This window comes from Dipodomys spectabilis, unplaced genomic scaffold (assembly GCF_019054845.1).
Source record: "Dipodomys spectabilis isolate Male_0828 unplaced genomic scaffold, ASM1905484v1 ptg000004l, whole genome shotgun sequence".
Lineage (NCBI taxonomy): Eukaryota > Metazoa > Chordata > Mammalia > Rodentia > Heteromyidae > Dipodomys > Dipodomys spectabilis.
Window position 1 is genome coordinate 1485054 of NW_024870681.1, and position 26737 is coordinate 1511790.

Here is a 26737-nt window from a genome sequence, read left to right on the forward strand (position 1 = left end):
GAGGATTTCAAGTTTGAGGCCAGCCTGGTCTACATAGTGAGACCTTGTTATAGAAAGAAACATCAAAAATCTCTCATCTTTCCAACCTCTTGTCCCAATGTTTATCACTAGTGTAGCTGAACAAAACTTTCTCTCCAACTTGTTTGCCTTTGAATAGTAAATCTGTCATAGTTTCCCTGCAACAGCGGAATGGTATTATTTCTTAAATCTCCTGAAACAAACACATGCTGTTTGTTTTCTGAAGTCCTCTGTGTACCAAGCCATGCTTACCTACTGTGGGGTTTAACAGAGAGCTTCCCTGCACATTCTACATTCATTGATCGTTGCCTCCTTTCTGTAGATGAAGCCTCTAACGCTAACTGGGCTAGCTTTGTTTAATGAACCACCATGCCTTCTGCTCTGGGCGAACCCTTTCTCCGCAGGCTTAAAATTCCCTGATCATCAATGGTAACAACATAATTTTTAGGGGGAAAATTAAGTGTGTGTTGCATAAAGTACTGAGGTAGTCATTTGGAGATGTGGGTTCTAATATCTACTTCCTCTATGATTTTAATGCCTGTAGGAAAGTGATTTTATTAGTTGTCCCATATAAAAAGACTAAAAAGATAAGCTGTAATTTCTAAGGTCTTCCAAGATAGTAAAGCAAGTAAATACCATTTTCCAACACTAATTCCTCAAAACCAGAGCTCAAAGTTACTGTGAAGTGGCTTCTGTTTTCAGATCAGACTTGTTCCAGTTAACTAATTCACTGCAAGGTTGGGAAGGGCCTGTAGGTACAGCACTTTGAGCCTTACAATCTGAGTCATGGGTTGCCTGATAAACAACAAACTTTCCTTCTGACCCTGTCCATACTAACACCACATTACAAGGGAATAGTTTTCACAGTGGCTCACTTGTTTTAAGTAAAAGCTATCTATTTTTCTAATAGGTTAAGGTCCAAAAGGATGTAACTTTTAAGAATCCACAATTAGTGATAAGGCTAAAACCATAATCCAAACTAGGTGTTTCTCCCCCACCCCTCATGGCACTGGGGTTTAAACTCAGTGTGCTTCCTCAGCTGGTGCTCTACCACCTGAGCCACTCTTCCCACCTGGCTTTTTGCTATTTTGGAGATGGAGTCTTTTCTACTGAGGCTGGCTTGGGTCCATGGTCCTTTGGATCTTAGCCTTTGAGTGGTTAGGATTATTAAGTATAAGCACCAGCCCTTGGCTTTCCTCCTCCACCTCCCAATGCTGGGTATCTAACCCAGATCATTGTACAGGCAAATAAGCACTCCACCTCTGAGCTACATGTCTAGTCCCCACACAGTGCTCTTTATACTTATTCCTAGAAAAATCAGTCTGATAGCAAATGCCTATTTAGACCTCATAATCTAAAAGGTGCTAATTAAAAGGGGGGAAATTTCAGAGCTACTGTAGTATATTTGCTCCGTGGGAAGAATTGTGCTAATCTATAAAAAAAAAAAAAAAAAAAAACTGTCAGAATGATTGCATAGCTCCTAAAGTCTTATCACCCTCAGCAGCTCCATCTAGTTCTATTAGTTTAGAACAAGTATCTGAAAAGAGTAGCAATTAAGGCAAGGAAGTTCATTAATTGCTAGCACATACAAAGGAAGATCACTGTTCTGGAGCATCACCGTGATGTGACAACACTGGTGCTGTGGGCCAGCTAACCTCTGTAGTTTTGTGGGTTTTGTTTTTTTTTTTTGCCAGTCCTGGGGCTTGAACTCAAGAGTGTGGGCACTGTCCCTGAGCTTTTGTGCTCAAGGCTAGTGCTATACCTCTTGAACTACTTGTGGCTTTCTTTTGTGTTTAGCTGGAGATAAGAGTCTCACAGACTTTCCTGCCCAGGCTGGTTTCAAACCATGATACTCAGATCTCAGCCTCCTGAATAGCTAGGATTACAGGTGTGAGCCACCAGCACCTAGCTTGCAGTTACTTAAAAAAATTTTTTACTTTTATTTTTAATTTTTTAGGTCCGGTCATGAGGCCTGAACTCTGGGCCTGGACACTGTCCCTCAGCTCTTCAGCTCAAGGCTAGCTCTCTACCACCTAAGCCACAGCGCCACTTCCAGCTTTTTTTATTTCCTGCTTATGTGGTGTTGAGGAATCAAACCCAGGGCCTCATGCATGCAAGGCAAACGCTCTACCACTGAGCCACCTTCCCAGCCCCTTTATTTTTACTCTCAAGTAGGATAGGCTTTAAAGTAGAAGTGTTCACTGTAATCTGAATCTGTAATCTGTGGGAGTAAAACAAGAAATCCTGGGGTCAGCTGGGTGACAGTGGTTCACACCTGTAATCTTTGCTACTAAGGAGTCTGAGATAGGGGCTGGGAAGGTGGCTCAGTGGTAGAGCACTTGCCTTGCATGCTCGAGGCCCTGGGTTCTATTCCTCAGCACCACATAAGAAAAAAGCCGGAAGTGGCGCTGTGGTTCAAGTGGTAGAGTGCTAGCCTTGAGCTGAGGGACAGCGCCCAGGCCCAGAGTTCAGGCCCCACGACCGGACCCCCCCCCCCCCCAAAAAAAAGGAGTCTGAGATATTGCAATCTCAGCTCAAAGCCAGCCCAGGCAGGAAAGTCTGTGAGACTCTTATCTCCAATTAACCACCAGAAAACCAGACGTGAAGCTGTGGCTCAAAGTGGCAGAGCACTAGCTTTGGATGAAAAAACTTAAGAGATAGCACCCACACGAGTTCAACCCCCAGAACCAACTAAATAAACAATAGCCTGCTCATGCCTGAATAGCTAGGGCTATTCAGAAGGCTGAGATCTGAGGATCTTGGTGTGAAGCCAGCCTGGGCAGGAATATCCATGAGACTCTTATCTCCAATTAACCACTAGAAAACCAGAATTGGCACTGTGGCTCAAAGTGGTAGAGTGCTAGTCTTGAGCAAAAGACCTCGTTCAAGCCCACAAACAACAAAACAAATGAACAACAACAAAAACCCCTCACAACTAAAAGCAAAAAACCAATACCCAAACCAACCATATAAAGAAATCCCAGCATAAAATGCCATTCTCCCCACCCTCTGGAATTAGCTTCTGACAAAAAAAAAAAAAAAAAGTCACTAAAACTGCTTTAAATAACAGGGCTGAGTTAGATAGTCTAAATGAGCTAAAATGTGATTTTCAAATCAGGGTGGGGGGAGGTTGTAGTTGCACTGGTAACAATGCAGGAGTAAGACTTAAGAACCTGTAACAGAACCAAGAGAATTATCTCACACCCAGAACATAATATCCCTTCCTATTGCGTGAGAGAAGCTGAGGCAATCTGACTAGAGCATTTGCCTGTATCTTACTCGTTCTGTAATCCCCAAGTCTACCTACAAACGTGCCTGCGAGGTTCAGTAATCTTCCAATAATCACAGAACTAAAGCAAATCTTTATGGTAATACACTACTTTAAAAAACTGAACAGACACTCTGTGTACTAAAATTACTTTATTACAGTTGATTTTTTAAACATTTCCTTTGCTATGATACAAAGGATACTTACAAACAAAATATTACATATGACCTTGTTTTCGCTCTTATGTTCTGACAACTTGGTAACAGCTTTAAATGCACAATCTATACAATTAATACAGGTTATATATGAACTATAAGGTATGCTGAACCAGAAGAATACTGACAATATACTGTACAATAAGCCTTACCAGTTAGTGCTGTGGACCATTTCTATCAAAAGGAAAATGCACATCTGCACAGTCACCTTTACCAGCTGGTGCTGACAGTGAGGGACAGGCTTCTTCCCCAATGCAACCCTGATAAGCCTCCACTGTGGGTGTCTGTTTGGTCCAAAAATTGAGAGGACTGAATATAGTTAAAATTAGTAATCAGTAAAGTGGTAGAACATTATACTTTGGACATGATAACCTTCTACCAAGAAATCAGTCCCAGTTTTAAAGGACCACAATTCCTTTGTCCACTATGAAACCCCTACAGGCTCAAGGGCTTTAGATGAGAAGATGAAGGCTGCCAAAAAAGGAGGCAAGGAACCAAGCCAAAATCTAGGTCTTGCGAAAATTATCATTTTTCCCTTCACCAAAGGGAACTAGAAATGTACAAATTCATTGATGAACCTCAATGATATCATATCAGTTAGCTGATAACCCTCATTTTATCTGGACCCCTGACTTGTGGGAATAACTGAAATAAGACTGTGGATAATACATACCACTTTTAGAACAGAACATCTTGCTTAAAATATTCCCTTTAGCCACCAAAGCTGGTCCTGGGCTATGACAGATGTGCATTCATCTCTCAATGGTCTACCCAGAAATGATAAGGTTACAGCTTTTTTTTTTCCTTTTTTTTTTCTTTTTTCCTTTTTTTAAATAAAAAAAGCAATTGCCTGAAGCATTGTCTTTTTTTTTTTTTTAGGTAAATAGCAAAAATAAAAATAAAAACCAACCCTGGCATTTGCACAAATGATGCAAATGGAGTGATATGGCCTTTAAGGAAGAGGTTAGTAGAAAGAAAGGGAAGTGAAGAAAGCCCAGAGAAAAGGATGTACTAATTTCCTTCTTTAAAAAACAAAACAAAAAAACCCCACCTACTTGTGCAAAACAAAACAAAACCCATGCTGTTTGAGGAAAACAAAGGGGAATGAGTACATAAGACTAAAAATATAAATAATGCTCGGATGACTGGTAAAAGCAGAAACCAACCTGGGTTACAAAAAGGATTATACATTCAAGATGCTCTTAAACCCAGTGGGATAACTTATGTTAAAACTGTGTTAATAGTTAACTTTTAAAAATCTCAAGTTTGTTTTTAAATCTTCACAATACAAGCAAAGCTGTTTTAAAATATACACTATACATATTTCTCATATTCTCTCCAACCTCATTAATGCGCATTAGGCTTTTTTGTATACTAAAACAAGGGGGGGTTCTGAAAGCTAAATTGCTTACAGTAACCCATTCATTATTTAAATGTTTAAGTTTTAAGTGGGTTAAAAACTTTTATAGACTTAGATAAATAGGATTTAGCAACACAAGTGTTAATTTTAAAAACTCTAAAGCATTTACAAATAATCAGGTTGGAACAGTCTAGGGAAGTTATGTGCACTATATTTTAAAATGTTATTTACATCTGACCATTGTTTTAGTAAAAATTTCCCTAAAAATTAAAAATGGACAATTAATCTGTTCTAAGCTAGCAGAGGATCATAAAAGGTAAAATGAGAACAAAATTATTTTCTAGTAGAACCCCCACACATCCCTCTTCACTTGAGATTGTACTCTATGAAACCACTTGCAACTTCTAGTAGGCTCATTAATCAAGTGTCAAGATAATGTGGTAAAATACCTTGTTAGATAAATTACTGGCCTTAAGTAGACTTGTTCCCCCTCCCCCCATTTTGAAATGTTTTCCCACCTGTGTCTCTGGCTTGGCTTATTCTGGGACACATGTAATTAATTAGAGGGGCACTTTAAGTAGGCACAATTCCCATTTAACATGGAATAAAAGGCATACAATGTTAGGAAGAAGGGGTGGAAATTTCTTTGACAGGATGAAATGTAAGGAAGGACAACAGCACATTTGGAATGGGCACCAAAAGGCAGCTGACTGGCAATCTGCCAGGGGCAGCCAACATCTTGATAAATATACTTGTTTATGACACAAAAGGATTAGAGGTGTTCCAATACCCACTAGGTTTTTTGATATGTGCCAAATGGTCACAGAGACCAGCCAGAAACTGCAAACATTATGCAGCTGCAACCTTTTTTAATTACATAATTAACTCCATGACCATGTGCAATTTACAGTAACAATAATAATGTTCATGCCGAGGCAATGTACTTGAGGGCTAAGAAAAAGCAAAATGTGCCACTGAGAAACCTGTTCCCATGTAACTGGTCTTCATGCTTTCAAGTGGCTCTAATATACCTTGGTTACTAAGCCAAGCCATGCAAAAGCAAAGAGTACATACTTTTCATTAACATTGGTATTTCATTTCTAAACCACTGAGTTCAAAGTTGCCATAGAAACATATAACACAAGTACTGAAAGCATACAATAGAGGGTTCATGGATTTTTAAGAAATTCATTTCCCTCATCTATGTTCACCAGTCTTTAATACCTTGGCTACAAGGCTTATAAGGAAGGGAGGCTAAGTGGGGGTAATGTCTAAGGAAAATAAGTAATTCTGGAAATAGGAAAAAAGTTCTAGAAATGGGATCAATGTGCCAGCAATAAGCATAGTTCATTTCATTTGAAAATTCAGTTAAAGAGCCCATAAACAGTCCCAAACCATAATGTTATCACCTGCATAATTTACATACACATGAACACACTTTCACTTTATAGACAAAACACACTTCTGTAAACATGGCCACTGGGGAAGAGAGGTTCCCTACACCTCACTCATGACTGAGGACACGGTTGTCAATCATTATATTAAATAAAATTACTTAGCTTTAAAAAAGATTTCAAACCTGACCAATGATTAAGCTTTATTTCCCTCTGTTTAACAACACTTAAGCATTAATTCTAAAAATGTCACCTAGGATGGTTTCAAGGTTAGATGCTAGAACCACAACTGCCAATGACAGCAACTCCTCTCTAGCTGGCACAGACCTATATAAACTTTAGTACAAAATCAAAAAATACAGAAACTAGGTCAATTTGTTAGCTATATATTTACAGATAATTACACAATTTTTCACTCACAATTGATAAAAACTATGAGTGAAAGGAAACTGTGCAGGTTGAATTACCCGTACTTTGGGGGAATTCTTGGGCATCAAGGTACCCTTATTCATTCATTCATTCGTAAGTCTCACCTTCTCACTTCAAGGTAAACTACCTACAGATGTTAATATTAGTATGTCCAGTGGGTATCCTGCTGTTTGAGAGGATTAACCTTTTTCTCTATTTAACAAAAAACTTGAATACTTTAAAAAATAAAACAAACCAAACATTAAGGCAATCAAACACAAATAAACAAACACAAATATCTCTGAAACCTCAAAAAGCTTGGATTGCTGGGAAATGGTTAACAGTGGTGATGACGTAGTACATGGCTCCCCAGTTTTAATTCTCTGCCTTTATTTTCTTTAAAAGATATCTAGATTTGGGTGGGTGGGAAGTGCAAATTTAAGAAACCCACAAAAGGCAGATAAGGTGCATATTAATTTACATATTTCTTATGATCTAAAGACTGACATTAAGCCAGATGGGTTCTCCTCCCTTGTATGAGTGACATTTTGGAAATCTTAACATAAACAAGGAGGAAAAAATTAGCATAACTTTGAAGGGGGCTACCAGAATTCAGTAGAAAATATAAATGCGCAAAAAAAAGTTGTTTCATTTTCTTTTTGACAGTGCTTAATAGAAACTTTAGAAATTAATAATCATTTCCAATATAGGTCCACTGTAGTGATTTCAGCAAAGTGCAGACAATATAACCAGACACAGCAAAACAGACTTCAATCAGTAGTCCTTGTATACATGAGGCAAGTATGCTAAGTGTACAGCACACTTCATCCTTTAAGGGATCTGAGGATGGGAAATTTCCAGTTCATAACAATGAATAGTAAGTGAAGGCCTTTTAAAAGGCAACCCTACAATCTGGGTGGGGATATTATTATATTGGATGGGTAAAAGCAAAAGTAGAGAATTTGTCTTCAGTGATGATCTGTATTTTGGCAAGCAGCTCAAAGATGACATCCCAAGTTTTGACTCTGCTCCTTAGGGAAGGCTTTAAGAAATGAGAATCTCTTCTTCCATCATTATGGGAGATTCACACTTAAGACATCTTAAGTATACTATTTCTGATTTGAATAAACATTAGGTCATTTCACATTGAGTGCATGGGAAAAATGAATTGTATAAACCTCCAAGGAAAGAGTTGCTGTGTTGGGCCAAATTTCTGCTTGAATAAATATCACTGGGTCAGAAAGGGTGGAAGGTGCACAGAGAATTTACTGTTAGCAAGCAAGAAGAGGCAGTTAAAAGGAGAAAGCTCTCCAACCATATTCTTCTCTTCCAGTGATCATATCATGTTGATTTTACTGTTAAGGAAAACCTTAGATGTCTGAATAATAATTCCTCTCTTGGTTGTTTTGATCCTCAGCAAAATACATAATTATTAGTATTAATTAAGTAAAAAAGAATCAGAGGATCAATGGCATTACTAAAATGAAACACATACATAAAGTACATAAAAATTATGAGTCACTGCTTCTTTTTATACTTCTGCAGAGCAATCACCACTCGTGTTCTTACTTTTCATGGTTCATTTCTCTCTGCATCACTTATTTTTTGTTGCATCACAACACAAACTCCTAGAAGCACTAACTGGCTCCTTTCCAGCAAAATTTTACTATAATTTCTAGTTCCACATTTTACCTAACTTCCCACTAACAGAAGGGATGTGAAAAGGGATTAAGAAGGAAAAGACTATCTAATAATCACCTTCTCCTAAATATCAACCCAGAGCATTCGTTCTTCAAAAGCACATGCATTCTTGCCTTAACTGAGGACTGAAATAACAAAACCAAATAACAACAGGACGTTAAGTGCTCTGATGGAAATGTACAATTACGAGTTACACCCATCCATCTATACACACATACACTCATATGTATATACAATATATACATACAAATGATAATAGTTATACAAAAATGTGCATATTTAACAGTTATTAAAAGCCAGTAGATCATGGTATAATACAATTTATTTCCACTAGTGAGTGGCACAAATGGAAAAATGCAAAGGAGGTGTTTCAAGTACAACGAAGTTATTTTTCACAGGTGAGAATAAATTGTATTATTCCAGTGTCCAACACAATGTATTCTATAAACCTTAAAATTTCAATGATTTAGTATTTATAGAAGCAGACAGTCATTAATGTCTGCCTTATGGTCTGAAAAAAATAAAGAGTTTTCAATTTTTGAATAGTGAGGGAAAATTGGTGGAAGTGGGAGGGAGTGCCCAGTAGTTTCTTTAGTGTTTTGAATGGTAGTTACCTGATGTCCAGGCAGCTGAAAAATCATGACAATGCTAAAAAATTCAATTTACCAGTAAGTCTTTGACTTAAGAGTACTAAGCATACTAGATCTGCGGGTGTGGCTTCAAATGCAGGACTATTCATCTCTAGGTATAGAAATGATTAAAAAGAATGGCAGCTCTGAATAAAATAGACACGTTTTTTAGTTAACATTATCTATATAATGAATATGCATTTAGATAGTCTAATTCTGGGTCAAAGCTGACTTAAAAATGGGAGAAAAATATGTGCAAAGGGAAAGATAATATAAGGATTAAAATGTCTCAAGGTATGAGGTGCTGCATTTTTAAAATGCTAACCCCAAAAGGAGAGAAGGGCAAATACAAGGAACTTTGTAATGTAAGGCTCTGGATACCAGATATAGCATTTATAATTTTTGATATGCTATACAATTTTCCCATACTTACTTTTAACTTTCTTAAACACATAAGGAGCAAAAACCAACAACTGGGGAGGAGGTAGTATTAATTTGATCAAATGTTGACATTTCCACAGATTCAGAAAGTGCTACTCTTTCTTCAGGACATCTCAAAGCCTTTCAAATTTTCCTGCTACTAGTTTTATTTACTATGTGATGATTCCCACCACACATAAGATTCCTAAGAAGTTACACCTCACAAATACACACAAACCAATTAATTTGAATCATTTTGAAAATTACATATATTTTAATCAAATTAACTTAATGTTATAATCCAAGAATAGTCATGACCTACATGAAAAATTTCATTGCCACACAATTTAATTTGATACAAAGCCCTACTAGATAGACATTTTGAGTCAGTATTTTTGAAGTACATACCTTCCGCATGGGCTCAGTAACTCAATTCGACTAACTGAAACTCACAACTGGACTTTAAAATGTATCCCTTGGTAGCACTTCAGGTTTGAAAGAAATCTGAAAAGCATCTCTATTCTAACCCTCCAGCAACAGGCAGGGTCTATTAAGTATGCTTTTATAGGTATTACAACTCTATCCTATTTTTTGACATTTTATTAAATTCTAAATCTCTTAGCTTTTTCCAATTCTCAATTTGCTTGAAACACTGTATAATATTTTAATGCAAAAAAGATAGTGAAAAGACTAAAAGCCCTTTTCATTAGATATAACCAGCATTTTAGTCAAGCCTATCCTAAAAGCTGGTCTGGAGCATGGTTAAGAGGACAATACATGAGAGTGCTATTTAAAACTGCTAAAAATGTGTGTGAATTCCACTGTCATTTATGATTTTGGTTTTCAAAGGACATGTATTAAAACATTAGCTTTTTCTTCCAGTTACCTTCACATCAATCCAGAAACTTCTAAAGGGGAGAATTCATGGAAACAAAATAACATACCTGGGAAGATTTAAAATGTTGAGAAAACCAACATTTCAACAGATTTTAATTTCAGCAGATTGTAATTTGGTCACTAGTTTGCTCTAGGTGAAGAATACAATTGTGAGGGACTCAGAGAGTTCTACCTTAGAGCCCTCTGACTACATGAAAAGCAGGATCCAGAGTTAGCAGCAAGAGTTCTTCAAGACAACTAAGAAGGGAGCATGACAATAACCTCGATAAACTGTCATTGAAAAAGATACTTTTTTTTCTTCAAGTCATATTCACAGCTCCCCAACTACCTCCAACTCAACTTTCGCACAAGTAGTGGAATACCAAGTAACATCTGACTTTCAACATTGGGTTGATCCTTCATTGTAAAACAAAACAAAACATTCCCCACTCACAAAAAGAAATGTTAGCTTTTGTTAAGAGATACCCTGACCACTACAATTTACTTTTTTTTTTTTTTTGGTTTTTGTTTTTTGGATTTTTTTTTGTTTTTGTCTTTCATTTGCCAAACTCACTAGTTCCTTTTCAGTAGTATTTCGCGCACTGCAGCTTGAGACTTCTGGAAGTGGTGTTTCCCATTGTGTGATGTTAACACAATTCTAAATGGTCACTAAGTCTCAATGAACTAGAAGTTTGTAAAGTACTGCAGCAACAAAAACAGCAATCAAAAAACAGAGGACCTGCACATGCAGCAAAATTTACAGTGGTGACAAGGGTTAGTCAGCAGCTGGTAGTCATTGGCTCAGTGACTCCTGGTTCACTATGGCAACTAAACATTTAAATAAATGACTATTCTACTTGTAAACAGGAAATTTCATAAGCCAAAAGGGGATAATCAAATTATGTCTATGTAGTGTGATGAGTATTCCAATAGATAGATGGCAGTTGGCAAATATGGCATCACTCAAATACCACTGGCATTTGATTTGTATTGGCTATATGTCTTTGTATTTGTACAAAGTAAAAGTACTGTCTGGGGTTTGAGACTTAAAGATTTAGCTCAGGTGAGTTATCACAGTAAAATAACAAAATGTTAGTGTTTATGGGTTTCGTCATCTTACTCTGCTGCTGGAAATACCTAACACATGAACTTTCAGGGGTCCTCTTACCCTGCTGGTCTTCCCTTTTAAAGCTCTTATCACAGAGCTCGTGAACTCCTTAATCAATTTCATCTTACTGTGACACAAAGAAGGCACAACTGAATGGACAAAAATCATTGACAAAATTATGAAGCATTCGGAAAAAGAACTAAATTTCTACCATCTGAAAAGGTTGATACAATCCTTCAGTGTTTGTAGGTTTCTGTTTAACTCCAAATGGGGCTGAAAAGCCAGACCAATTTAATAAAGAAAATACACTGTGAGAAGGGTATAGGTATGTTCCAATAATAACTTGTCTCAGCATATGCTGCCTGCTGTTAGTGGTTTGTAAGAATTGGAATATGGAGGAAGGCTTTAGATCTTCTCATAGAATATGGACACCCTAAAGTCACTTTGCTATATTTTATTTTTGCAGTGTTAAGAAAATACCCTCTATCTAACCAATTTCTTTTAACCACATGCATGAAATATTTATCAAGTCCCCTTTTCAAAATTTCCTGCAAAGTTAAACACAAACAACCCTCCCCCCCCACAAAAACCCGGCAGCCAAATACTATGACATCCCAATTAGTAAACACAAAACAGAATGCTTTACAAAAATGAATAAAATATACCATATGCACTCAGCTTCCACACTGTAGTACCCAAGTGAGGAGGCTGCTGTGATGATGTCTGTAGGCAGTTTCTTTTGGCAGACAGCTCCAGCGGAATTCCCACTCTCTATTATGTGTAAGACATGTGTGACCCATTGGATATTTGTGAAGTGACACTTGTACTTCTGCTCATGCCCTGCTCCGTCCGTCCCCCAGAAGCTGTCCGCCTCAGAGCCTGGGGGCTATTGCGGACTCCCATACTGCTACCTCGAGGTACCCCTTGCATTGGCCCTGAGGGGTGACCCCATGGCTGGGGTCCACCTTGCATTGGATGGCCCCAAGCTTGTGGTGGGCCACCCATGGGATGACCCCAATGAGGTCCTGGACCCCCAGCAGGATTGTGAGACCAACCAGAAGCTCCTGGGTAGCTGTGGCTGAATGCCTCAGGGGAGAGATTAGAAAGGACCATATTACTAAAACCTAGTCTCATGCTTTCAGAGTCAAAAGCTTCAATTTCTCTGGCTTGACGTTCTAGCAGGCTTCGTATTCGTTCTGTGCGTTCATTCTGCAAAGCCAACATCTCTTCTTCAATCTGTTGTTGGTAGGGTTAGGAAAGCAAAAAAGGTCAGTGTCTTTTTTTAAATCTATAAAGTAAGGAAGCAGTAATTACTAAAAATAACTAGCCATATTATAGATGTACTGCAGGAAACATACATAATTTGTATTTCTTTTGTTTCTCTTTGCTGTAACAGGAATTTACACTCAGGGCCTTTTGCTTGCTTAGCCCTCTACCACTTGTTTTTCTTTTGTCGGTTGTGGGGCTTGAACTCTGGTGCTGCTCCTCATCTCTTCAGCTCAAGGATTGCATTCTACTATTTGAACCACAGCACCACTTCCAGTTTTTCCAGTTTATCCAGATAAGAGTCTCACGACTTTACTTCCTTGGGCTGGTTTCGAACCATGAGCCTCAGATCTCAGACTCCTTAGTAGCTAAGATTATAGGTGTGAGCCACCGGTGCCCAGCATGGTCCTGCTTTTTTTTTTTTGTCCCTCTTTTTTTTATTGTGAAAATACTGTACAGAGGGGTTACAATTACATGGGCAAGATAATGAGTACATTTCTTATCAAGCATTGTAGCCTCCTCCTTTGTTTCCCCTTCCCATCCTCCCCCTACCCCCATGGTCCTGCTTTTTGATGGCTATTTTATAGACAAGAGTCTCTGTGGCTTTTCTGTCTTACTTGGCTTTGAACCTCAATCTTCTGGATCTCAGCCTCCTGAGCAGTCAGTATTAAAGATGTAAACACCCAGCTTCATTTGCATTTGTAAAATGGATAGTATCTGGTTCTAAAAGCAATAATAATGTTTACTGAAATGATATATTAGAGAAATTATCATTTCCCTGATCCATCAGCAAAAAGCTGTTGGAAAAAAGAAAATAACAGGAGGGAAGCCAGTTTTATCAGCTATATCATAATGTTTCTCTAATAAAATAAAATTGAGCTTGGTGCTGTTGGCTCACACCTGTAACCCTAGCTACTCAGGAAGCTGACATCTGAGGATGTGGCTCAAAGCTAGCCAGGGAAGGAAAGTCCATGTGACTCTTATCTCCAATAAACTACGCAGAAAAAACTGCTGATAGAGCTCTAACCTTGAGCACAAATAAGATCAGAGTCAGTGCCCAGGCTGAGTTCAAGCCCCAAAACTGGCAAAATAATAATAATAATAATAAAACAAAATTGGTATAAAAAATACACAAATAGGTTACTAAAATGGAAGAATGAAAACTCTAGTTTCAAGGTCTTTAATGTAAGTGAGGGTTGAACTGTAGATGCTTGATAAGAAATGTACTCCACCAAGTACTTGTAACCCCTCTATACGGTATTTTCAAAAAAAAAAAAAAAACACCTCAGGATCAGGTCCTGAGTTCAAGCCCCAAGACCAGCACAAACAAAAACCCACATCAAGAACAAATTCAAATGTAAGATAAAAGAAATAGTAACTTCAATGGAGAAAAGATGCTTAATATGTACCTTTAAATTGGCTTCCAAAATACCTTAATAACCTCTACCTCTAGAAACAAAGTGTCATTGTATTTTTACCTATAGGCACTGGGTTTTTCAAAAGTATTTTACTAAGCTTTGTATGTAGCAAGTAGGCTTTGATTCATACAATGAAATAATATACCTCAGGGCTGGGAAGGTGGCTCAGTGGTAGAGTATTTGCCTTGCATGCCTGAGGCCCTGGGTTCGATTCCTCAGCACCACATAAGCAAAAAAAGGAAAAAGCCGGAAGTGGCGCTGTGGCTCAAGTGGTAGAGGGCTAGCCTTGAGCTGAAGAGCTGAGGGACAGCACCCAGGCCCAGAGTTCAGGACCAAAAAAAAAAAAAAAAAAGAAATAATATACCTCAGACACTAATGAGTGCTACGTTATTGTACCACTAGGTGGAGCAAAAATGGCATTCATACTTTAAACGCACTCACATTTCTCTTTTTCCTTTTCCTGAGTTACTTACTATAGCCAGTAGTCTTCTTTTTTTTTGGGGGGGGGGGGGGAGAGGGTCGGTCGTGGGGCTTGAACTCTGGGCCTGAGCACTGTCCCTGAGCTCTTCAACTCAAGGCGAGTGCTCTACCACTTGAGCCACAGTGCCACTTCCAGTTTTCTGGTGGTTAATTGAAGAGTTTCACGGATCTTCCTGCCAGGGCTGGCTATGAACTGTGATCCTCAGATCTCAGCCTCCTGAGTAGCTAGGATTACAGGCATGACCCACTGGTGCCTAACTTGCAGTCTTCCTTTTAATACTAATTTCTTTTCTTTGAACTCAGTGCCCAGGCACTGTCTCTGAGCCTCTGTGTTCAAAGCTAGTGCTCTACCACTTGAGCCACTGCACTACTTCCATAATATAAATCTGAAACATTAAGATACAGATTTTGATTTATTTATTTTGGTGCCAGTCCTGGGGCTTGAACTCAAGGCCTGGGCACTATCCATAGATTTTTTTTTTTTTTTTTTTGCTGGTCATGGGGCCTGAACTCTGGGCCTAGGCGCTGTCCCTCAGCTCTTCAGCTGAAGGCTAGTGCTCTACCACTTGAGCCACAGCACCACTTCCAGCTTTTTCTGCTTATGTGGTGCTGAGGAATTGAACCCAGGGCCTCATGCATGCAAGGCAAGCACTCTACCACTGAGCCACCTTCCCAGCCCTGTACATGGGCTTTTTTGCTCAAGACTAGCACTCTACCACTTAAGCCATAGTTCCATTCTAGCTCTTTCTTTTCTTGGTAATTAATTTGAGATAAGAGTCTCGCAAGCTTTCCTGACTGGGCTGGCTTTGAGCCTTGGTCCTCAGATATTAGACATGAGCCATCAGAGCTCAGCTAAGAGATACAATTTTTGACTGAATATCAAGTATGAAAGTTTAGATAAATTAAGTAAACCAACCCATACATGATACAAACAAAATTTTCAAGTTTTATATGGTTTTTACCTTCCCATATGTCTTTGATGATACTAGGGTTTATTTTATGTATGTATGTATGTATATATGTATGTGGGCCCGGTTGTGGGGCCTGAACTCTGGGCATGGGCGCTGTCCCTCAGCTTTTCAGCTCAAGGCTAGCATTCTACCACTCGAGCCACAGCGCCACTTCCAGCTTTTTTCTTTTTTTTTTTTCTCCCCCCCCCCCCCCAACCTCCCTACCCCAGCTTTTTTCTTATGTGGTACTGAGAACCCAGAGCCTCGTGCATGCAAGGCAAGTGCTCTACCACTGAGCTACCTTCCTAGCCCGATACTAGGGTTTAAAAAGGACCTTGAGTTCTTTAGGAAGGTGCTTTACCACTACAACTATAATGTAACCCTGTTTGCTTTATTTTTCAGGTAAGGTCTTGTAATTTTTTTGCCTGGGCTGGCATGGGTAGCTATGTCTAGCTTGTTAGTTGAGATGAAATCCTACTCTCCTCTCACCCAGGCTGAGCTTAAACTACAATCCTCTGATCTCTACTACTAAGTATGAGCAGATAAGAGTCATCATACCTCTTTTCAGTCTATCTATCTATCTATCTATCTATCTATCTATCTATCTATCTATCTATCTATCTATCTATTTATCTATTTATCTAGTTATGTAGTCAGTTGTGGTGCTTGAACTCTGGGCTTGGGCACTGTCGCTCAGCTCCTCAGCTCTAGGTGAGCGCTCTACCACTTGAGCCACAGTGCCACTTCCGGTTTTCTATGGTTTATTGAATATAAGAATCTCATGGACTTTCCTGCCCAGGCTGGCTTTCAACCGCGATCCTCAGATCTCAGCCTCCTGAGTAGCTAGGATTACAGGCGTAAGCCACTGACACCTGGCTAGTATTTTTTATTTTTAGAGACAGAATTTTGCTATATAGTACAGGCTGACTTGGAACTTTCTATATTAGCAAGTTGGCCTCAAACCCATGATCTTCCTGTATCTACCTCCTAAGTGCTGGAATTACAGGGTATCCATTACCACATTTGGCTCTGTCCTTCCCATCTTGAATGTGAAATATAATTAAGGCAAATATTTCTCAAAGAAGCCAGTAATAAAGATAACTGTACAGCAACATCTTCATATATAGAAACTCTTTTGTAGGTTGTGAGGCTTGAACTCAGCAGGGCCTGGGCACTGTCCCTGAGCCTCTTCATGCTCAAGGCTAGTGCTCTACCACTTGAGCCAAAGCGCCACTTCCAGTTTTTGAGTGGTTAATTGGAGATAATAGTCGCAGGGGTACTTTTCTGCTTGGGCTGGCATCCTCAGTTGCTAGGATTACAGGAATACGCCACCAGTGCCTGGTTCTAGAAGTAACATTTTCTTTGAGCATGCCAGTCACAGGGCTTGAACTCAGGGCCTGGCATTTATTCTTTGCTCAAGGCTAGAGCTCTACCGCTTGAGCTACAGCTCTACTACTGGAAGTTTTTTTTTGGGTCCGGTTGTGGGGCCTGAACTCTGGGCCTGGGTGCTGTCCCTCAGCTCTTCAGCTCAAGGCTAGCACTCCACCACTTGAGCCACAGTGCCACTTCCGGCTTTTTACTTTTTGCTTATGTGGTGCTGGGGAATCGAACCCAAGGCCTCAGGCATGCAAGGCAAGCGCTCTACCACTGAGCCACCTTCCCAGCCCTGGAAGTTTTTTTCTTGGGAGGGGGTAGTTAGCTGGAGATCAGAGTTTCATGGAATTTCTTGCCCAGGCTGGCTCCGAACCATGATCCTCAGATCTCAGCCTCCTGTGTGAGCCACTGGTGCCTAGCTTTGAAGCAACATTTTTTGTGTCTGACTTTTCATCTGTGTAAAACTGTTTTTACCTTCTGGTCACTCAGTAATCTTTTTTTTTTTTTTTTGGGTCTGGTCGTGGGGCCTGAACTCTGGGCCTGAGCACTGTCCCTCAGCTCTTCAGCTCAAGGCTAGCGCTCTACCACTTGAGCCACAGTGCCAATTCCGGCTTTTTTCTTTTTGCTTATGTGGTGCTGAGGAATTGAACCCAGGGCCTCATGCCTGCAAGGCAAGCGCTCTACCATTGAACCACCTTCCCAGCCCTCACTCAGTAATCTTATACCAACCAAGGAAAAATGAGTAGACCAAGGATGTATGAGTAAACTACCTGTTTCTGATGCTTGTCCCTGCCTCTCTCCTAGGCAAGTACTGAAATTTTTTTCCTTTACTTCTTGTCTTTATTCAACCAGAAACTAGACACGCAAAAATGAGGAACATGGAGCCATGGCTCTTACAATTCAAATAACTATCTTCATATGATCTCACATTTTATTAATTAATTTATTTTTGGTTGGTTGGTTGTGGTGCCTGAACTCTTGGCCTGGGTGCTGTCCCTCAGCTCTTCAGCTCAAGGCTAGTGCTCTACAACTTGAGCCACAGCACCACCCCTGGCTTTTTCTGCTTATGTGGTACTGAGGAATCAAACCCGGGGCCTCATGTATGCAAGGTCAAGCACTCTACCACTGACCCACCTTCCCAGCCCTCACATTCTTTTTATTTTGCCAGTCCTGGGGCTTGAACTCTGGGCCTTGAACTCTGGGCCTGGGTGCTGTCCCTGAGCTTTTGTGCTTAAAGCTACCACTCTACCACTTGAGCCACAGCTGCATTTCCAGTATTTTTGTGGTTAATTGGAATCTCACAGACTTTTCTGTGAGACTAGTCCAGGCTAGCTTTAAACTCAAGAGCTTTAAACTCAATGATTACAGACATGAGCAACTGGCTCCTCATATTCTTTTCTTTCTTTCTTTTTTTTTTTTAAATAAATACAGGGGCTGGGAAGGTGGCTTAGTGGTAGAGGACTTGCCTTGCATGCCTGAGACCCTGGGTTCGATTCCTCAGCACCACATAAGAAAAAAGAAAAGAGCTGGAAGTAGCGCTGTGGCTCAAGTGGTAGAGCTCTAGCCTTGAGCTGAAGAGCTGAGGGACAGTGCCTAGGCCCAGAGTTCAGGCCCCACAACTGGACCCTAAATAAATAAAGCTTTATTCACCTAGGCTGCACTAAACTAGAAGATGTAATATAGTGAAGAAATAACCATGATTTCTGTGTGAAAAAAAATTTAGTCATGTTTAATTGCTAACAACATTTTACCAGCTGCAGTATTCTGAAAAAATATGGAACGCTTCACGAATTTGTGTGTCATCCTTGTGCAGGGGCCATGCTAATATTCTCTGTATCGTTCCAATTTTAGTATATGCGCTGCCAAAATGAGCACAGCTCCTCATATTCTTTACCCAGCAATTAATTGTATGTTCTTGATTGTTAGTACTAGCACTAAAATCATAATTGAATCAATAATTTTAAAGAAAAGTTACCAAACTGGGACAAATGTACTTTTAAAAAATGTTTTTGATAAAAGCAAATATGAAAGCAATGATCTTCCTTCTATTATTTATACCTTTTGTTCTAAGAGTGCCCTCCGAAGGGAGACTCTCTGTTCAAGTTCTCGAAGCTCTCGGTCATGTTGTGCCTCAGCCTGCATTTTGATTTTGCTCTGATATGCATTCAACAGCTCCAGTTCCTGCTGTAGCTGCATCTTTAAAACCTGACACTCTGCTTCCTGTGCTTCATCCAAACGCAGCTGAGAGAAAAAGAAAACATATATCCTACTATGAGGTAACGATCATGACTATGGAAAGGAAGAGGAAAGACAGAATATTGACTACTGTCATAGGTCTTTTTGTAAGTAACAGTTGCTCTCTCTTGTAACTTGGTGTAATGGCCTCTAAGAAAAAGACACAATAACCAACAACAGAATTATGAAGTTATCATGAGTTGTCTGGAGAATGCTTAAATAACTACATTTTTCTTCAGAGAAACTTATACTCTAATTAGGTGATATAAAATTCTCATTCTCTTCCTCCTAAGTTGGAAATAATTATTATAGGGCAGAAACTAACAAATTTCAGTCTATAGGTCAAACCTGTGTAGCTGGTTTGTTTTGCTTTAATGCTTTGATCAGCCCACCAGTTAACAATGATGTGTTGCTGTTGTTGTTGTTGGGTTGTGGTATTGGGACTTGAACTCAGTCCTTTAGGCTTTTCACTTAATGTTAGTGCTCTATCACTTGAATGACAGCTCCATTTCTGGCTTTTTGGTGGTTAACTGGAGATTATAGTCTCACAGATTTTTCAGCCTGGGCTAATTTCAAACTGTGACCCTCAAATCTCAGATTCTTGAGTAGCTAGAACTATCGGCACAAACAAATGCCCATCTCAACAATGATTTTTACACTTAGAAATGATTACAGTCTAAATTGTTAGATAAGTAGCCACATAAAATCCTCAATTTTGTCTTCTGGTCTGCAAGGCCTAAAATAGTTATCTGCTCTATGGAGAAATTTTTTTTTTAACAAAATAACTCATATTTAATCACTGGCATACTCAATATAGCAATGTATGTTGCTGATTGTTCCATCTTGACAAAGTCTTGGGATCTCTATATAGAAAGGAAGTCTATATAGACCTTTATGTCTAAATGTACAAGTACAGTTTTATATACATTATGACATTCTCAAATGATGTTGAGAACAGAAGAGTGTTGGTAGCAACTACTATAACCCTAGATTCATGACAGCAATCATTTCCAACTAGTATTTTGGGAATCCATTCAGGTGGTAGAAGGGGCACTAAATTTGTTTTTCCTAAACAAAGGAAACTCACAGCTTGTGTAGAAAGCATTTCATTAATGCTATGATCATACTGCTCAGCCAAGATGGCTAACTTCCGGGTCTGTTCTTCCTTGAGCCTTTTCAGAACAGCTTTGTGCTCACTCTTTGGTGTAGTCTCCAGTAGGTGATTTCTTAATGCTTTGTACTGTCTGGTTTGGATTTTGCAGGTATCCTGAAACTGTTTTTTTATTTGGAGTTCTTTTGACTGGGAAGAAAAAAAAATTCTGTAAGTTTCAACACATACATTTGTATACCTTATATTTACATTCAAATAATACAAATAAGAAAAAGAGAGAAAACCCAAAAGGTTAGATGGTAAAGCTGAGGTATTCTTGCACTTGACCATTCAACTGGACCAAATTATCTGATTTTCTGTATTTTTATAATTAAAAACTACTTTGTATAGCTAGGCACCAGTGGCTCATACCTGTAATCCCAGTTACTTAGGAGGCTGAGACCTGAGGATTGAGGTTCAAAGCCAGCCCAGGCAGGAAAACCTGTGAGACTTTTTTTTTTTTGGCTGTGGGGCTTGAACTCTGGGCCCTCAGAGCGCTGTCCCTCAGCTCTTCAGCTCAAAGGCTAGCGCTCTACCACTGGAGCTACAGCGCCACTTCCGGTTTTCTGGTGGTTTACTGGAGATAAGAGTTTCACAGACTTTCTTGCCTGGGCTGGCTTTAAACCGTGATCCTCAGATCTCAGTCTCCTGAGTAGCTCCTGAGTAGCCACCGGCACCTGGCCCTGTGAGACTCTTATCTCCTATAAACCACCAGAAAACCCAAATGGTGCTGTGGCTCAAATGGTAGAGCACTAACCTTCAGCTGATAAGCTGAGGGACAATTCCCAAGCCTAGAGTTCAAGCCTCACGACCAACAAAGAAAAAAAATATTTACGCTGTTCTTAGCTAAAATACTTTACTCCAAAATAAACTATTTGACCTAAGTGTCCCGTACTTGCTAGATAAGAAATTTATCACTTTAGCCAAGTTCCTAGCTCTTTTTATTCTTTAGCTTATCAAACAGACTTGTTCTTTGTGGCTGGAACTGGCATTGGACCAACATCCTGCTACTTCTAACTTCCTGCCTAGCTGGGACTATAAGCTGTGCCACTACACTCAACATGGTTTGCTTCTTTTCCTTTCTTTTTTGGCACTGACGTTTGAACTCAAGATCTCATGCTTGGGCTAGGAATGTGGCCTAGTGGTAGTGCTTGCCTACCATGCATGAAGCCCTGGGTTCCGTTCCTCAATATTAAACAGAAAAAGCAAAAGCTGTACTGTGGCTCAGGTAGAATGCTAGCCTACAGCAAAAAAAGCTCAGGGACAGTTCCCAGACGCTGAAGTTCAAGTCTCAGGACTGGCAAAAAAACAAAACAAAACAACAACAAAAAACCCTCATGCTTGCTAGAGTGGTACTTTACCAACCTGAGCCATGCCTCTAATCTTGTTCTTGGTGGTTTGTTTTGGATAGTCCTATAAACTCTTCTGCCCAGGCTTTGAATGATCTTTCTGCTCTCAGCCTCTTTGGTAGCTAGTATTACAGGTATAAGCCATCAAAATCAGGCATCTGGTATGTGTTCTCAGGTAGAGTTTCACTACCTCTTCAAGCTGCACTCAAACTATGATCTTCTCATCTCTACCTCTCAAGTAGCTTGGATCATGGGTGTGCACTACCACATGTGACCCTCCAATTTCTTTTAATGACAATCTCAACTTTTAACTATTGACCCTATTTTTGTGGATCAAGCTTTAAGTTGACTTGAAAGTCTAACAGTAAATTATTAACATTGTTCTAACAATTGTTTTTTTCCTTGAGAAAATAAACTAGAGCCAGGCACCAGTGGCTCACTCCTATAATCCTAGCTACTCAGGAGGCTGAGATCTGAAGATCACGGTTCAAAGCCAGCCCGCCTGTACAGCTTCAAAGTCAGCCCAGGCAGGAAAGTCCGTGAGACTATTATCTACAATAAACCACTAGAAAACCGGAAGTGGCACTGTGGCTCAAGCGGTAGAGTGCTCGCCTTGAGCTGAAGAGTTGAGGGATAATGCCCAAGCCCAGAGTTCAAGCCGCACGACCGGAGGGAAAAAAAAAAAGGAAAAGGAAAATAAACTAGGTGGAAACACATTTAATAATGGTTTACTTTTTTTTTTTTTTTGGATTGAATCCAGGTCTTCATGTATGCTAGGCAAGTACTCTCCCAACTGAATCACATCTCAACTCTTAAAAAAAAAATTATTTTGGGCCAGACATGTTAGATCAAGCCTGTATCCTAGTTACTTGAGAGGCAGAGATAAAAGGATGGTGGTTTGAGGTAAGCTCAGGCTTAAAATTAAAAAAAAACAAAAACAAAAACAAAAACCTAGAAGACTCCATCTCAACCAATGGCTAGGCAAGGTGGTACATACCTGTCATCCCAATGACACAAGGTCTCATGCTTGCTCAGCTTGTTTGTGGGTGGTGTTCTATCACTTGAGCCACACCTCTACTTGGCTCCCCCCTCTCCTCCCGGCCCTGGTTAATCAAAGATGGAATCTTATAGTCTTTTCTGCTTAGGCTGGCTTCAAATAGTGATCTTCCAGGATTCAGCCTCTTGAGCAGCCAGAATTACAGGTATGAGCTATCAGCACTAAGCTTTGCTTTTTTAATTCTGAGATGTAGTCCTACTTAGTGTGTGTGTGCCAGTCCTGGAGCTTGAACTCAGGGCTTAGGCACTGTCCCTGAACTTTATTTTTATTTTTTGTTGGTCGTGGGGCTTGAACTCTGGGCTTGGGCGCTGTCCCTGCGCTCTTCAGCTCAAGGCGAGTGCTCTACTGCTTGAGCCAGAGTGCCACTTCCGGTTTTCTAGTGGTTTGCTGGAGATAAGAGTCTCAATGGAGTTTCCTGCCTGGGCTGGCTTTGAACCACGATCCTCAGATCTCAGCCTCCTGAGTAGCTAGGATTACAGGTGTGAGCCACCAGCACCTGGCTAGCTTTACTTATTTTTTGCTAAAAGTTCTATCCCTTGAGCCACAGCTTTACTTCCAGGTTTTTTTTTTTTTTTAATGTTTTTTTTTTTTTTTAGTGATTTAAATGGAGATAAGAATCTTACAGCCTTTCCTGCCCCAGCTGGCTTTGAACTGTGATTCCCAGATCTCCGCCTCTTGAGTAGCTAGGATAAGTATATTATTCTACCAATGTCCAACAAGTGGTGATTTTTCTACCTTACTAGAGAAAAAATTTGAGATCTTTTTCATAAGTAGGTATTCTATTGAAAGATTAAATACAATAGTGAAACATTATTTTCACCTTACTTTTTAATGTTGGATTTGAGAAAATCTGATACTTGTCAAATTGAAAAGGTTCCAATAATAGGACTTAGAAAGAATTAAATAAAGCCAAACAACTACTTATTACTCAAACTCCAGAAAAATGTAGAAGTCACATCAGATTTATATGACTAGAGAAAATGATGAAGTTTTCAGTTTGGTTTCCTTTTGCATGCTCCTGATTTATAAACCCTATTATTATCATAGACACACTGTTCTAAAAATCTGATGAAAATGGTTAAATTGTAGCTGAGAGGCTGGGTGCTGGTGGCTTCCACCTGTAATCCTAGCTACTCAGGAAGCTAAGATCTGAGGATTGCAGTTCAAAGCCAGCCCAGGCAGGAAAGTGTGAAATTCTTAATTTCAAATTAAGAAACAAAAAAGCTGGAAGTGATAGAGTGCTAGCCTCGAGAAAAAAGCTCAAGGACAGTGTGCAGACCCTAAGTTCAAGCCCCAGGACTGGCACCAAAAACAAACAAACAAAAAGAATGGCTAGATAGATAGAAAGAAAGATAGATAGATAATTTTTTTTTGGGTCCTGTCATAGGGCCTGAACTCTGGGCTTAGGCGCTGTCCCTCAGCTCTTCAGCTCAAGGCTAGCTCTCTACCACTTGAGCCACAGCACCACTTCCGGCTTTTTTCTTTTTGCTTATGTGGTGCTGAGGAATCGAACCCAGGGCCTCAGGCATGCAAGGCAAGGGCTCTACCACTGAGCCACCTTCCCAGCCCTGGTTATATATTTCTATATTGTACAAACAAAAGAAATCTAAAAAATTATCACAAATTCCAATTTTTCTATGTATTGACTAAGGAAGATTAATACTGGTAATGAACACAATTTTTTTATTTTTGTGCCAGTACTAGAGCTTGAACTCAGGGACTTTCTTTTTTGCTTTTAGCATTTTCAGTCAAGGCAGTTAGTTGTTCTATCACTGAACCAATGCTCTACTTCCAGCTTTTGGTGGTTAACTGGAAGAATCACATGGAGTCTCCTGAGTAGCTAGGTGTGAGCCATTAGTATCTAATTGGACATTAACTTCTTTAAGTGAGATCAATTATCTATTCTGAAGAGAACAAGATACAACTATACTCAGGTTCACATGGGAGTTATAATTTTTTTTTGCTCCCCAACCCCTTTCAATTTTTTTTTTTTTGGTCCGGTCGTGGGGCTTGAACTCTGGGCCTGGGCGCTGTCCCTCAGCTCTTCAGCTCAAGGCTAGCGCTCTACCACTTGAGCCACAGCGCCACTTCCGGCTTTTTTCTTTTTTGCTTATGTGGTGCTGAGGAATCAAACCCAGGGCCTCTGGCATGCAAGGCAAGTGCTCTACCACTGAGCCACCTTCCCAGCACGGGAGTTATAATTTTTTAAAAAAGTTTTAGCAAAGATTTATTTATTTGCTGGATATAGGGCTTGAACTCAGGGCCTAGGTGCTGTACCCAAGCTCTTTTTGCTCTCTGGCTAGCACTGTTCCATTTTCAGCCGAAGCATCACTTCCAGTTTTCTAGTGGTTAATTAGAGGTAAAAGTCTCACAGACTTTCCTGCCTGGAATAGCTTTTACTCATGATCCTCAGATCTCAGACTGAGTAGCTAGGATTGTAGGTGTGAGCAACCGATGCCTAGCTCAAGAATAAAGTAGGGAGAAATGAAAAAAGGGAGAAACATTCCCTGATTCCTATACAGGAAATGGGAGTAAGGACTCTGGTAAAGCATCTTAACTTTGATTCCATATTTAGTTCATGATTGCTTAATGTTTAAATGGAGACGTGGAGGCAATGAGAATACCATTGAGTGCTGTATACTTAAAAACTTTGACATAGATTGCTTTTGTGAATGAAGTTCACTTTATTCCAGTACAGTTATTCAGAATCAAATAAATAATAGTAGTTTTGGTTTTACTTTTCTCTGGAGCTGGGGATCAAACTTAGGGCTCTGTGCATGCTGAAGAAGTGCTCTACTACTCAGCAACAATCTGAACCCCAAAAATAGTTTTGAGGCTTAACTACAAAACAGTTTAAAATGGGGAAGGAGTTGTTAGAGAAAGGAGTTTTTTTGTTTTGTTGCTTTTTGAGATAAGAGTTTTTCTATGAAATCCAGGCTGGTCTTGAACTTAAGATCCTCACACCCAGCCTTCAAAGGAATGGGATTTCTTTATTTCTCTCTCTCCTTTTTTTTATTTGTTGGTTGTGCGGCTTGAACTCTGGGCCTAAGTGCTGTTCCTGTGCTCTTCAGCTAAAGGCAAGCACTCTACCACTTGAGCCACAGCACCACTTCCAGTTTTCTGGTGGTTTACTGGAGATAAGAGTCTCATTGACTTTCCTGCCTGGGCTGGCTTTGAACCTCAATCCTCAGATCTCGGCCTCCTGAGTAGCTAGGATTACAGGGATGAGCCACAGGTGCCAGCTTAGGAATGGGATTTCAAGTGATCACTATCACTGTCTTTACATGAAAGTTATTCAAGAGCAAATACTGTACAACTTGTGTCTTGTGGAAATAACTGCTTTTAATTTGTAGCCATATACAGATCATTTGAGGTACTGACACTAATGAGTCTATACTGTGGCTGCTTTGTTTTTGTTTTCATTTGGTTCAACTGTTTTAATATTCATGACAATTAACAAAATTGGAAAATTTCTTGGAATTATCTCAAACTTGGTGAAGAAAGGGAATAAACCATAAGGCTTAATCAACAAGGGAAAAATTTTTTGGCATTAAGAGGGTTTGAACTCAGGGTCTCCCACTTATTAGGAAGGTGCTCTACAACCAGTCCTTTTATTTTTGAGATAGTGTCTTGTTTTTGTGTTTGCCTGGGTAGACATAAATTGCAATCTTCCTTTTTATGCTTCTTGCCATTGGTGAGATTACAGGTGCATATGATCATGCTCCGCCTTTTCTGTTCATAAGATCTTGTGAACTTTTTTGTCTAAGCTTGCCTGGAGCTGATACCTCTTACTCTCTACTTCCCAAATAGCTAGGATTATAGGTATGAGCCACTGATACCTAGTACCTTTTATTTTATGTATGTATGTATGCATGCAGGCATGTATGTACCTATGTGGGTTGTGGGGCTTTAACTCAGGGTCTGGGTGTTGTCCTGAACTCTATTGCTCAAGGCTAGTACTCTATCACTTTGAGCCACAGCTGCACTTCTACTTTTCTAATTGTTAATTGGAGATAAGAGTCTCACAGACTTTCTTTCCTACCTGGGCTGGCTTTGAATCA

General features: G+C 39.7%; 1 protein-coding gene and 1 non-coding gene across 2 annotated transcripts in view; both read right to left on the bottom strand.

Annotated features, from left to right (window-relative positions):
• Positions 1-3423: 3423 nt before the first annotated feature.
• Taok1 (TAO kinase 1) overlaps positions 3424-26737 on the bottom strand; it is a 114205-nt gene continuing 90891 nt past the window's right edge. The window contains exons 18-20 of the mRNA XM_042691241.1: positions 20208-20420; positions 18944-19126; positions 3424-12633 (exon numbers count right to left, since the gene is read on the bottom strand). Of these exons, the coding sequence (XP_042547175.1) occupies positions 12172-12633; positions 18944-19126; positions 20208-20420 (858 nt within the window). The 3' untranslated portion in view covers positions 3424-12171. The remainder of the gene's footprint in view (positions 12634-18943; positions 19127-20207; positions 20421-26737) is intronic.
• LOC122120493 lies at positions 18654-18760 on the bottom strand. The gene has a single exon (XR_006149706.1). It is a non-coding gene; the product is annotated as a U6 spliceosomal RNA (small nuclear RNA).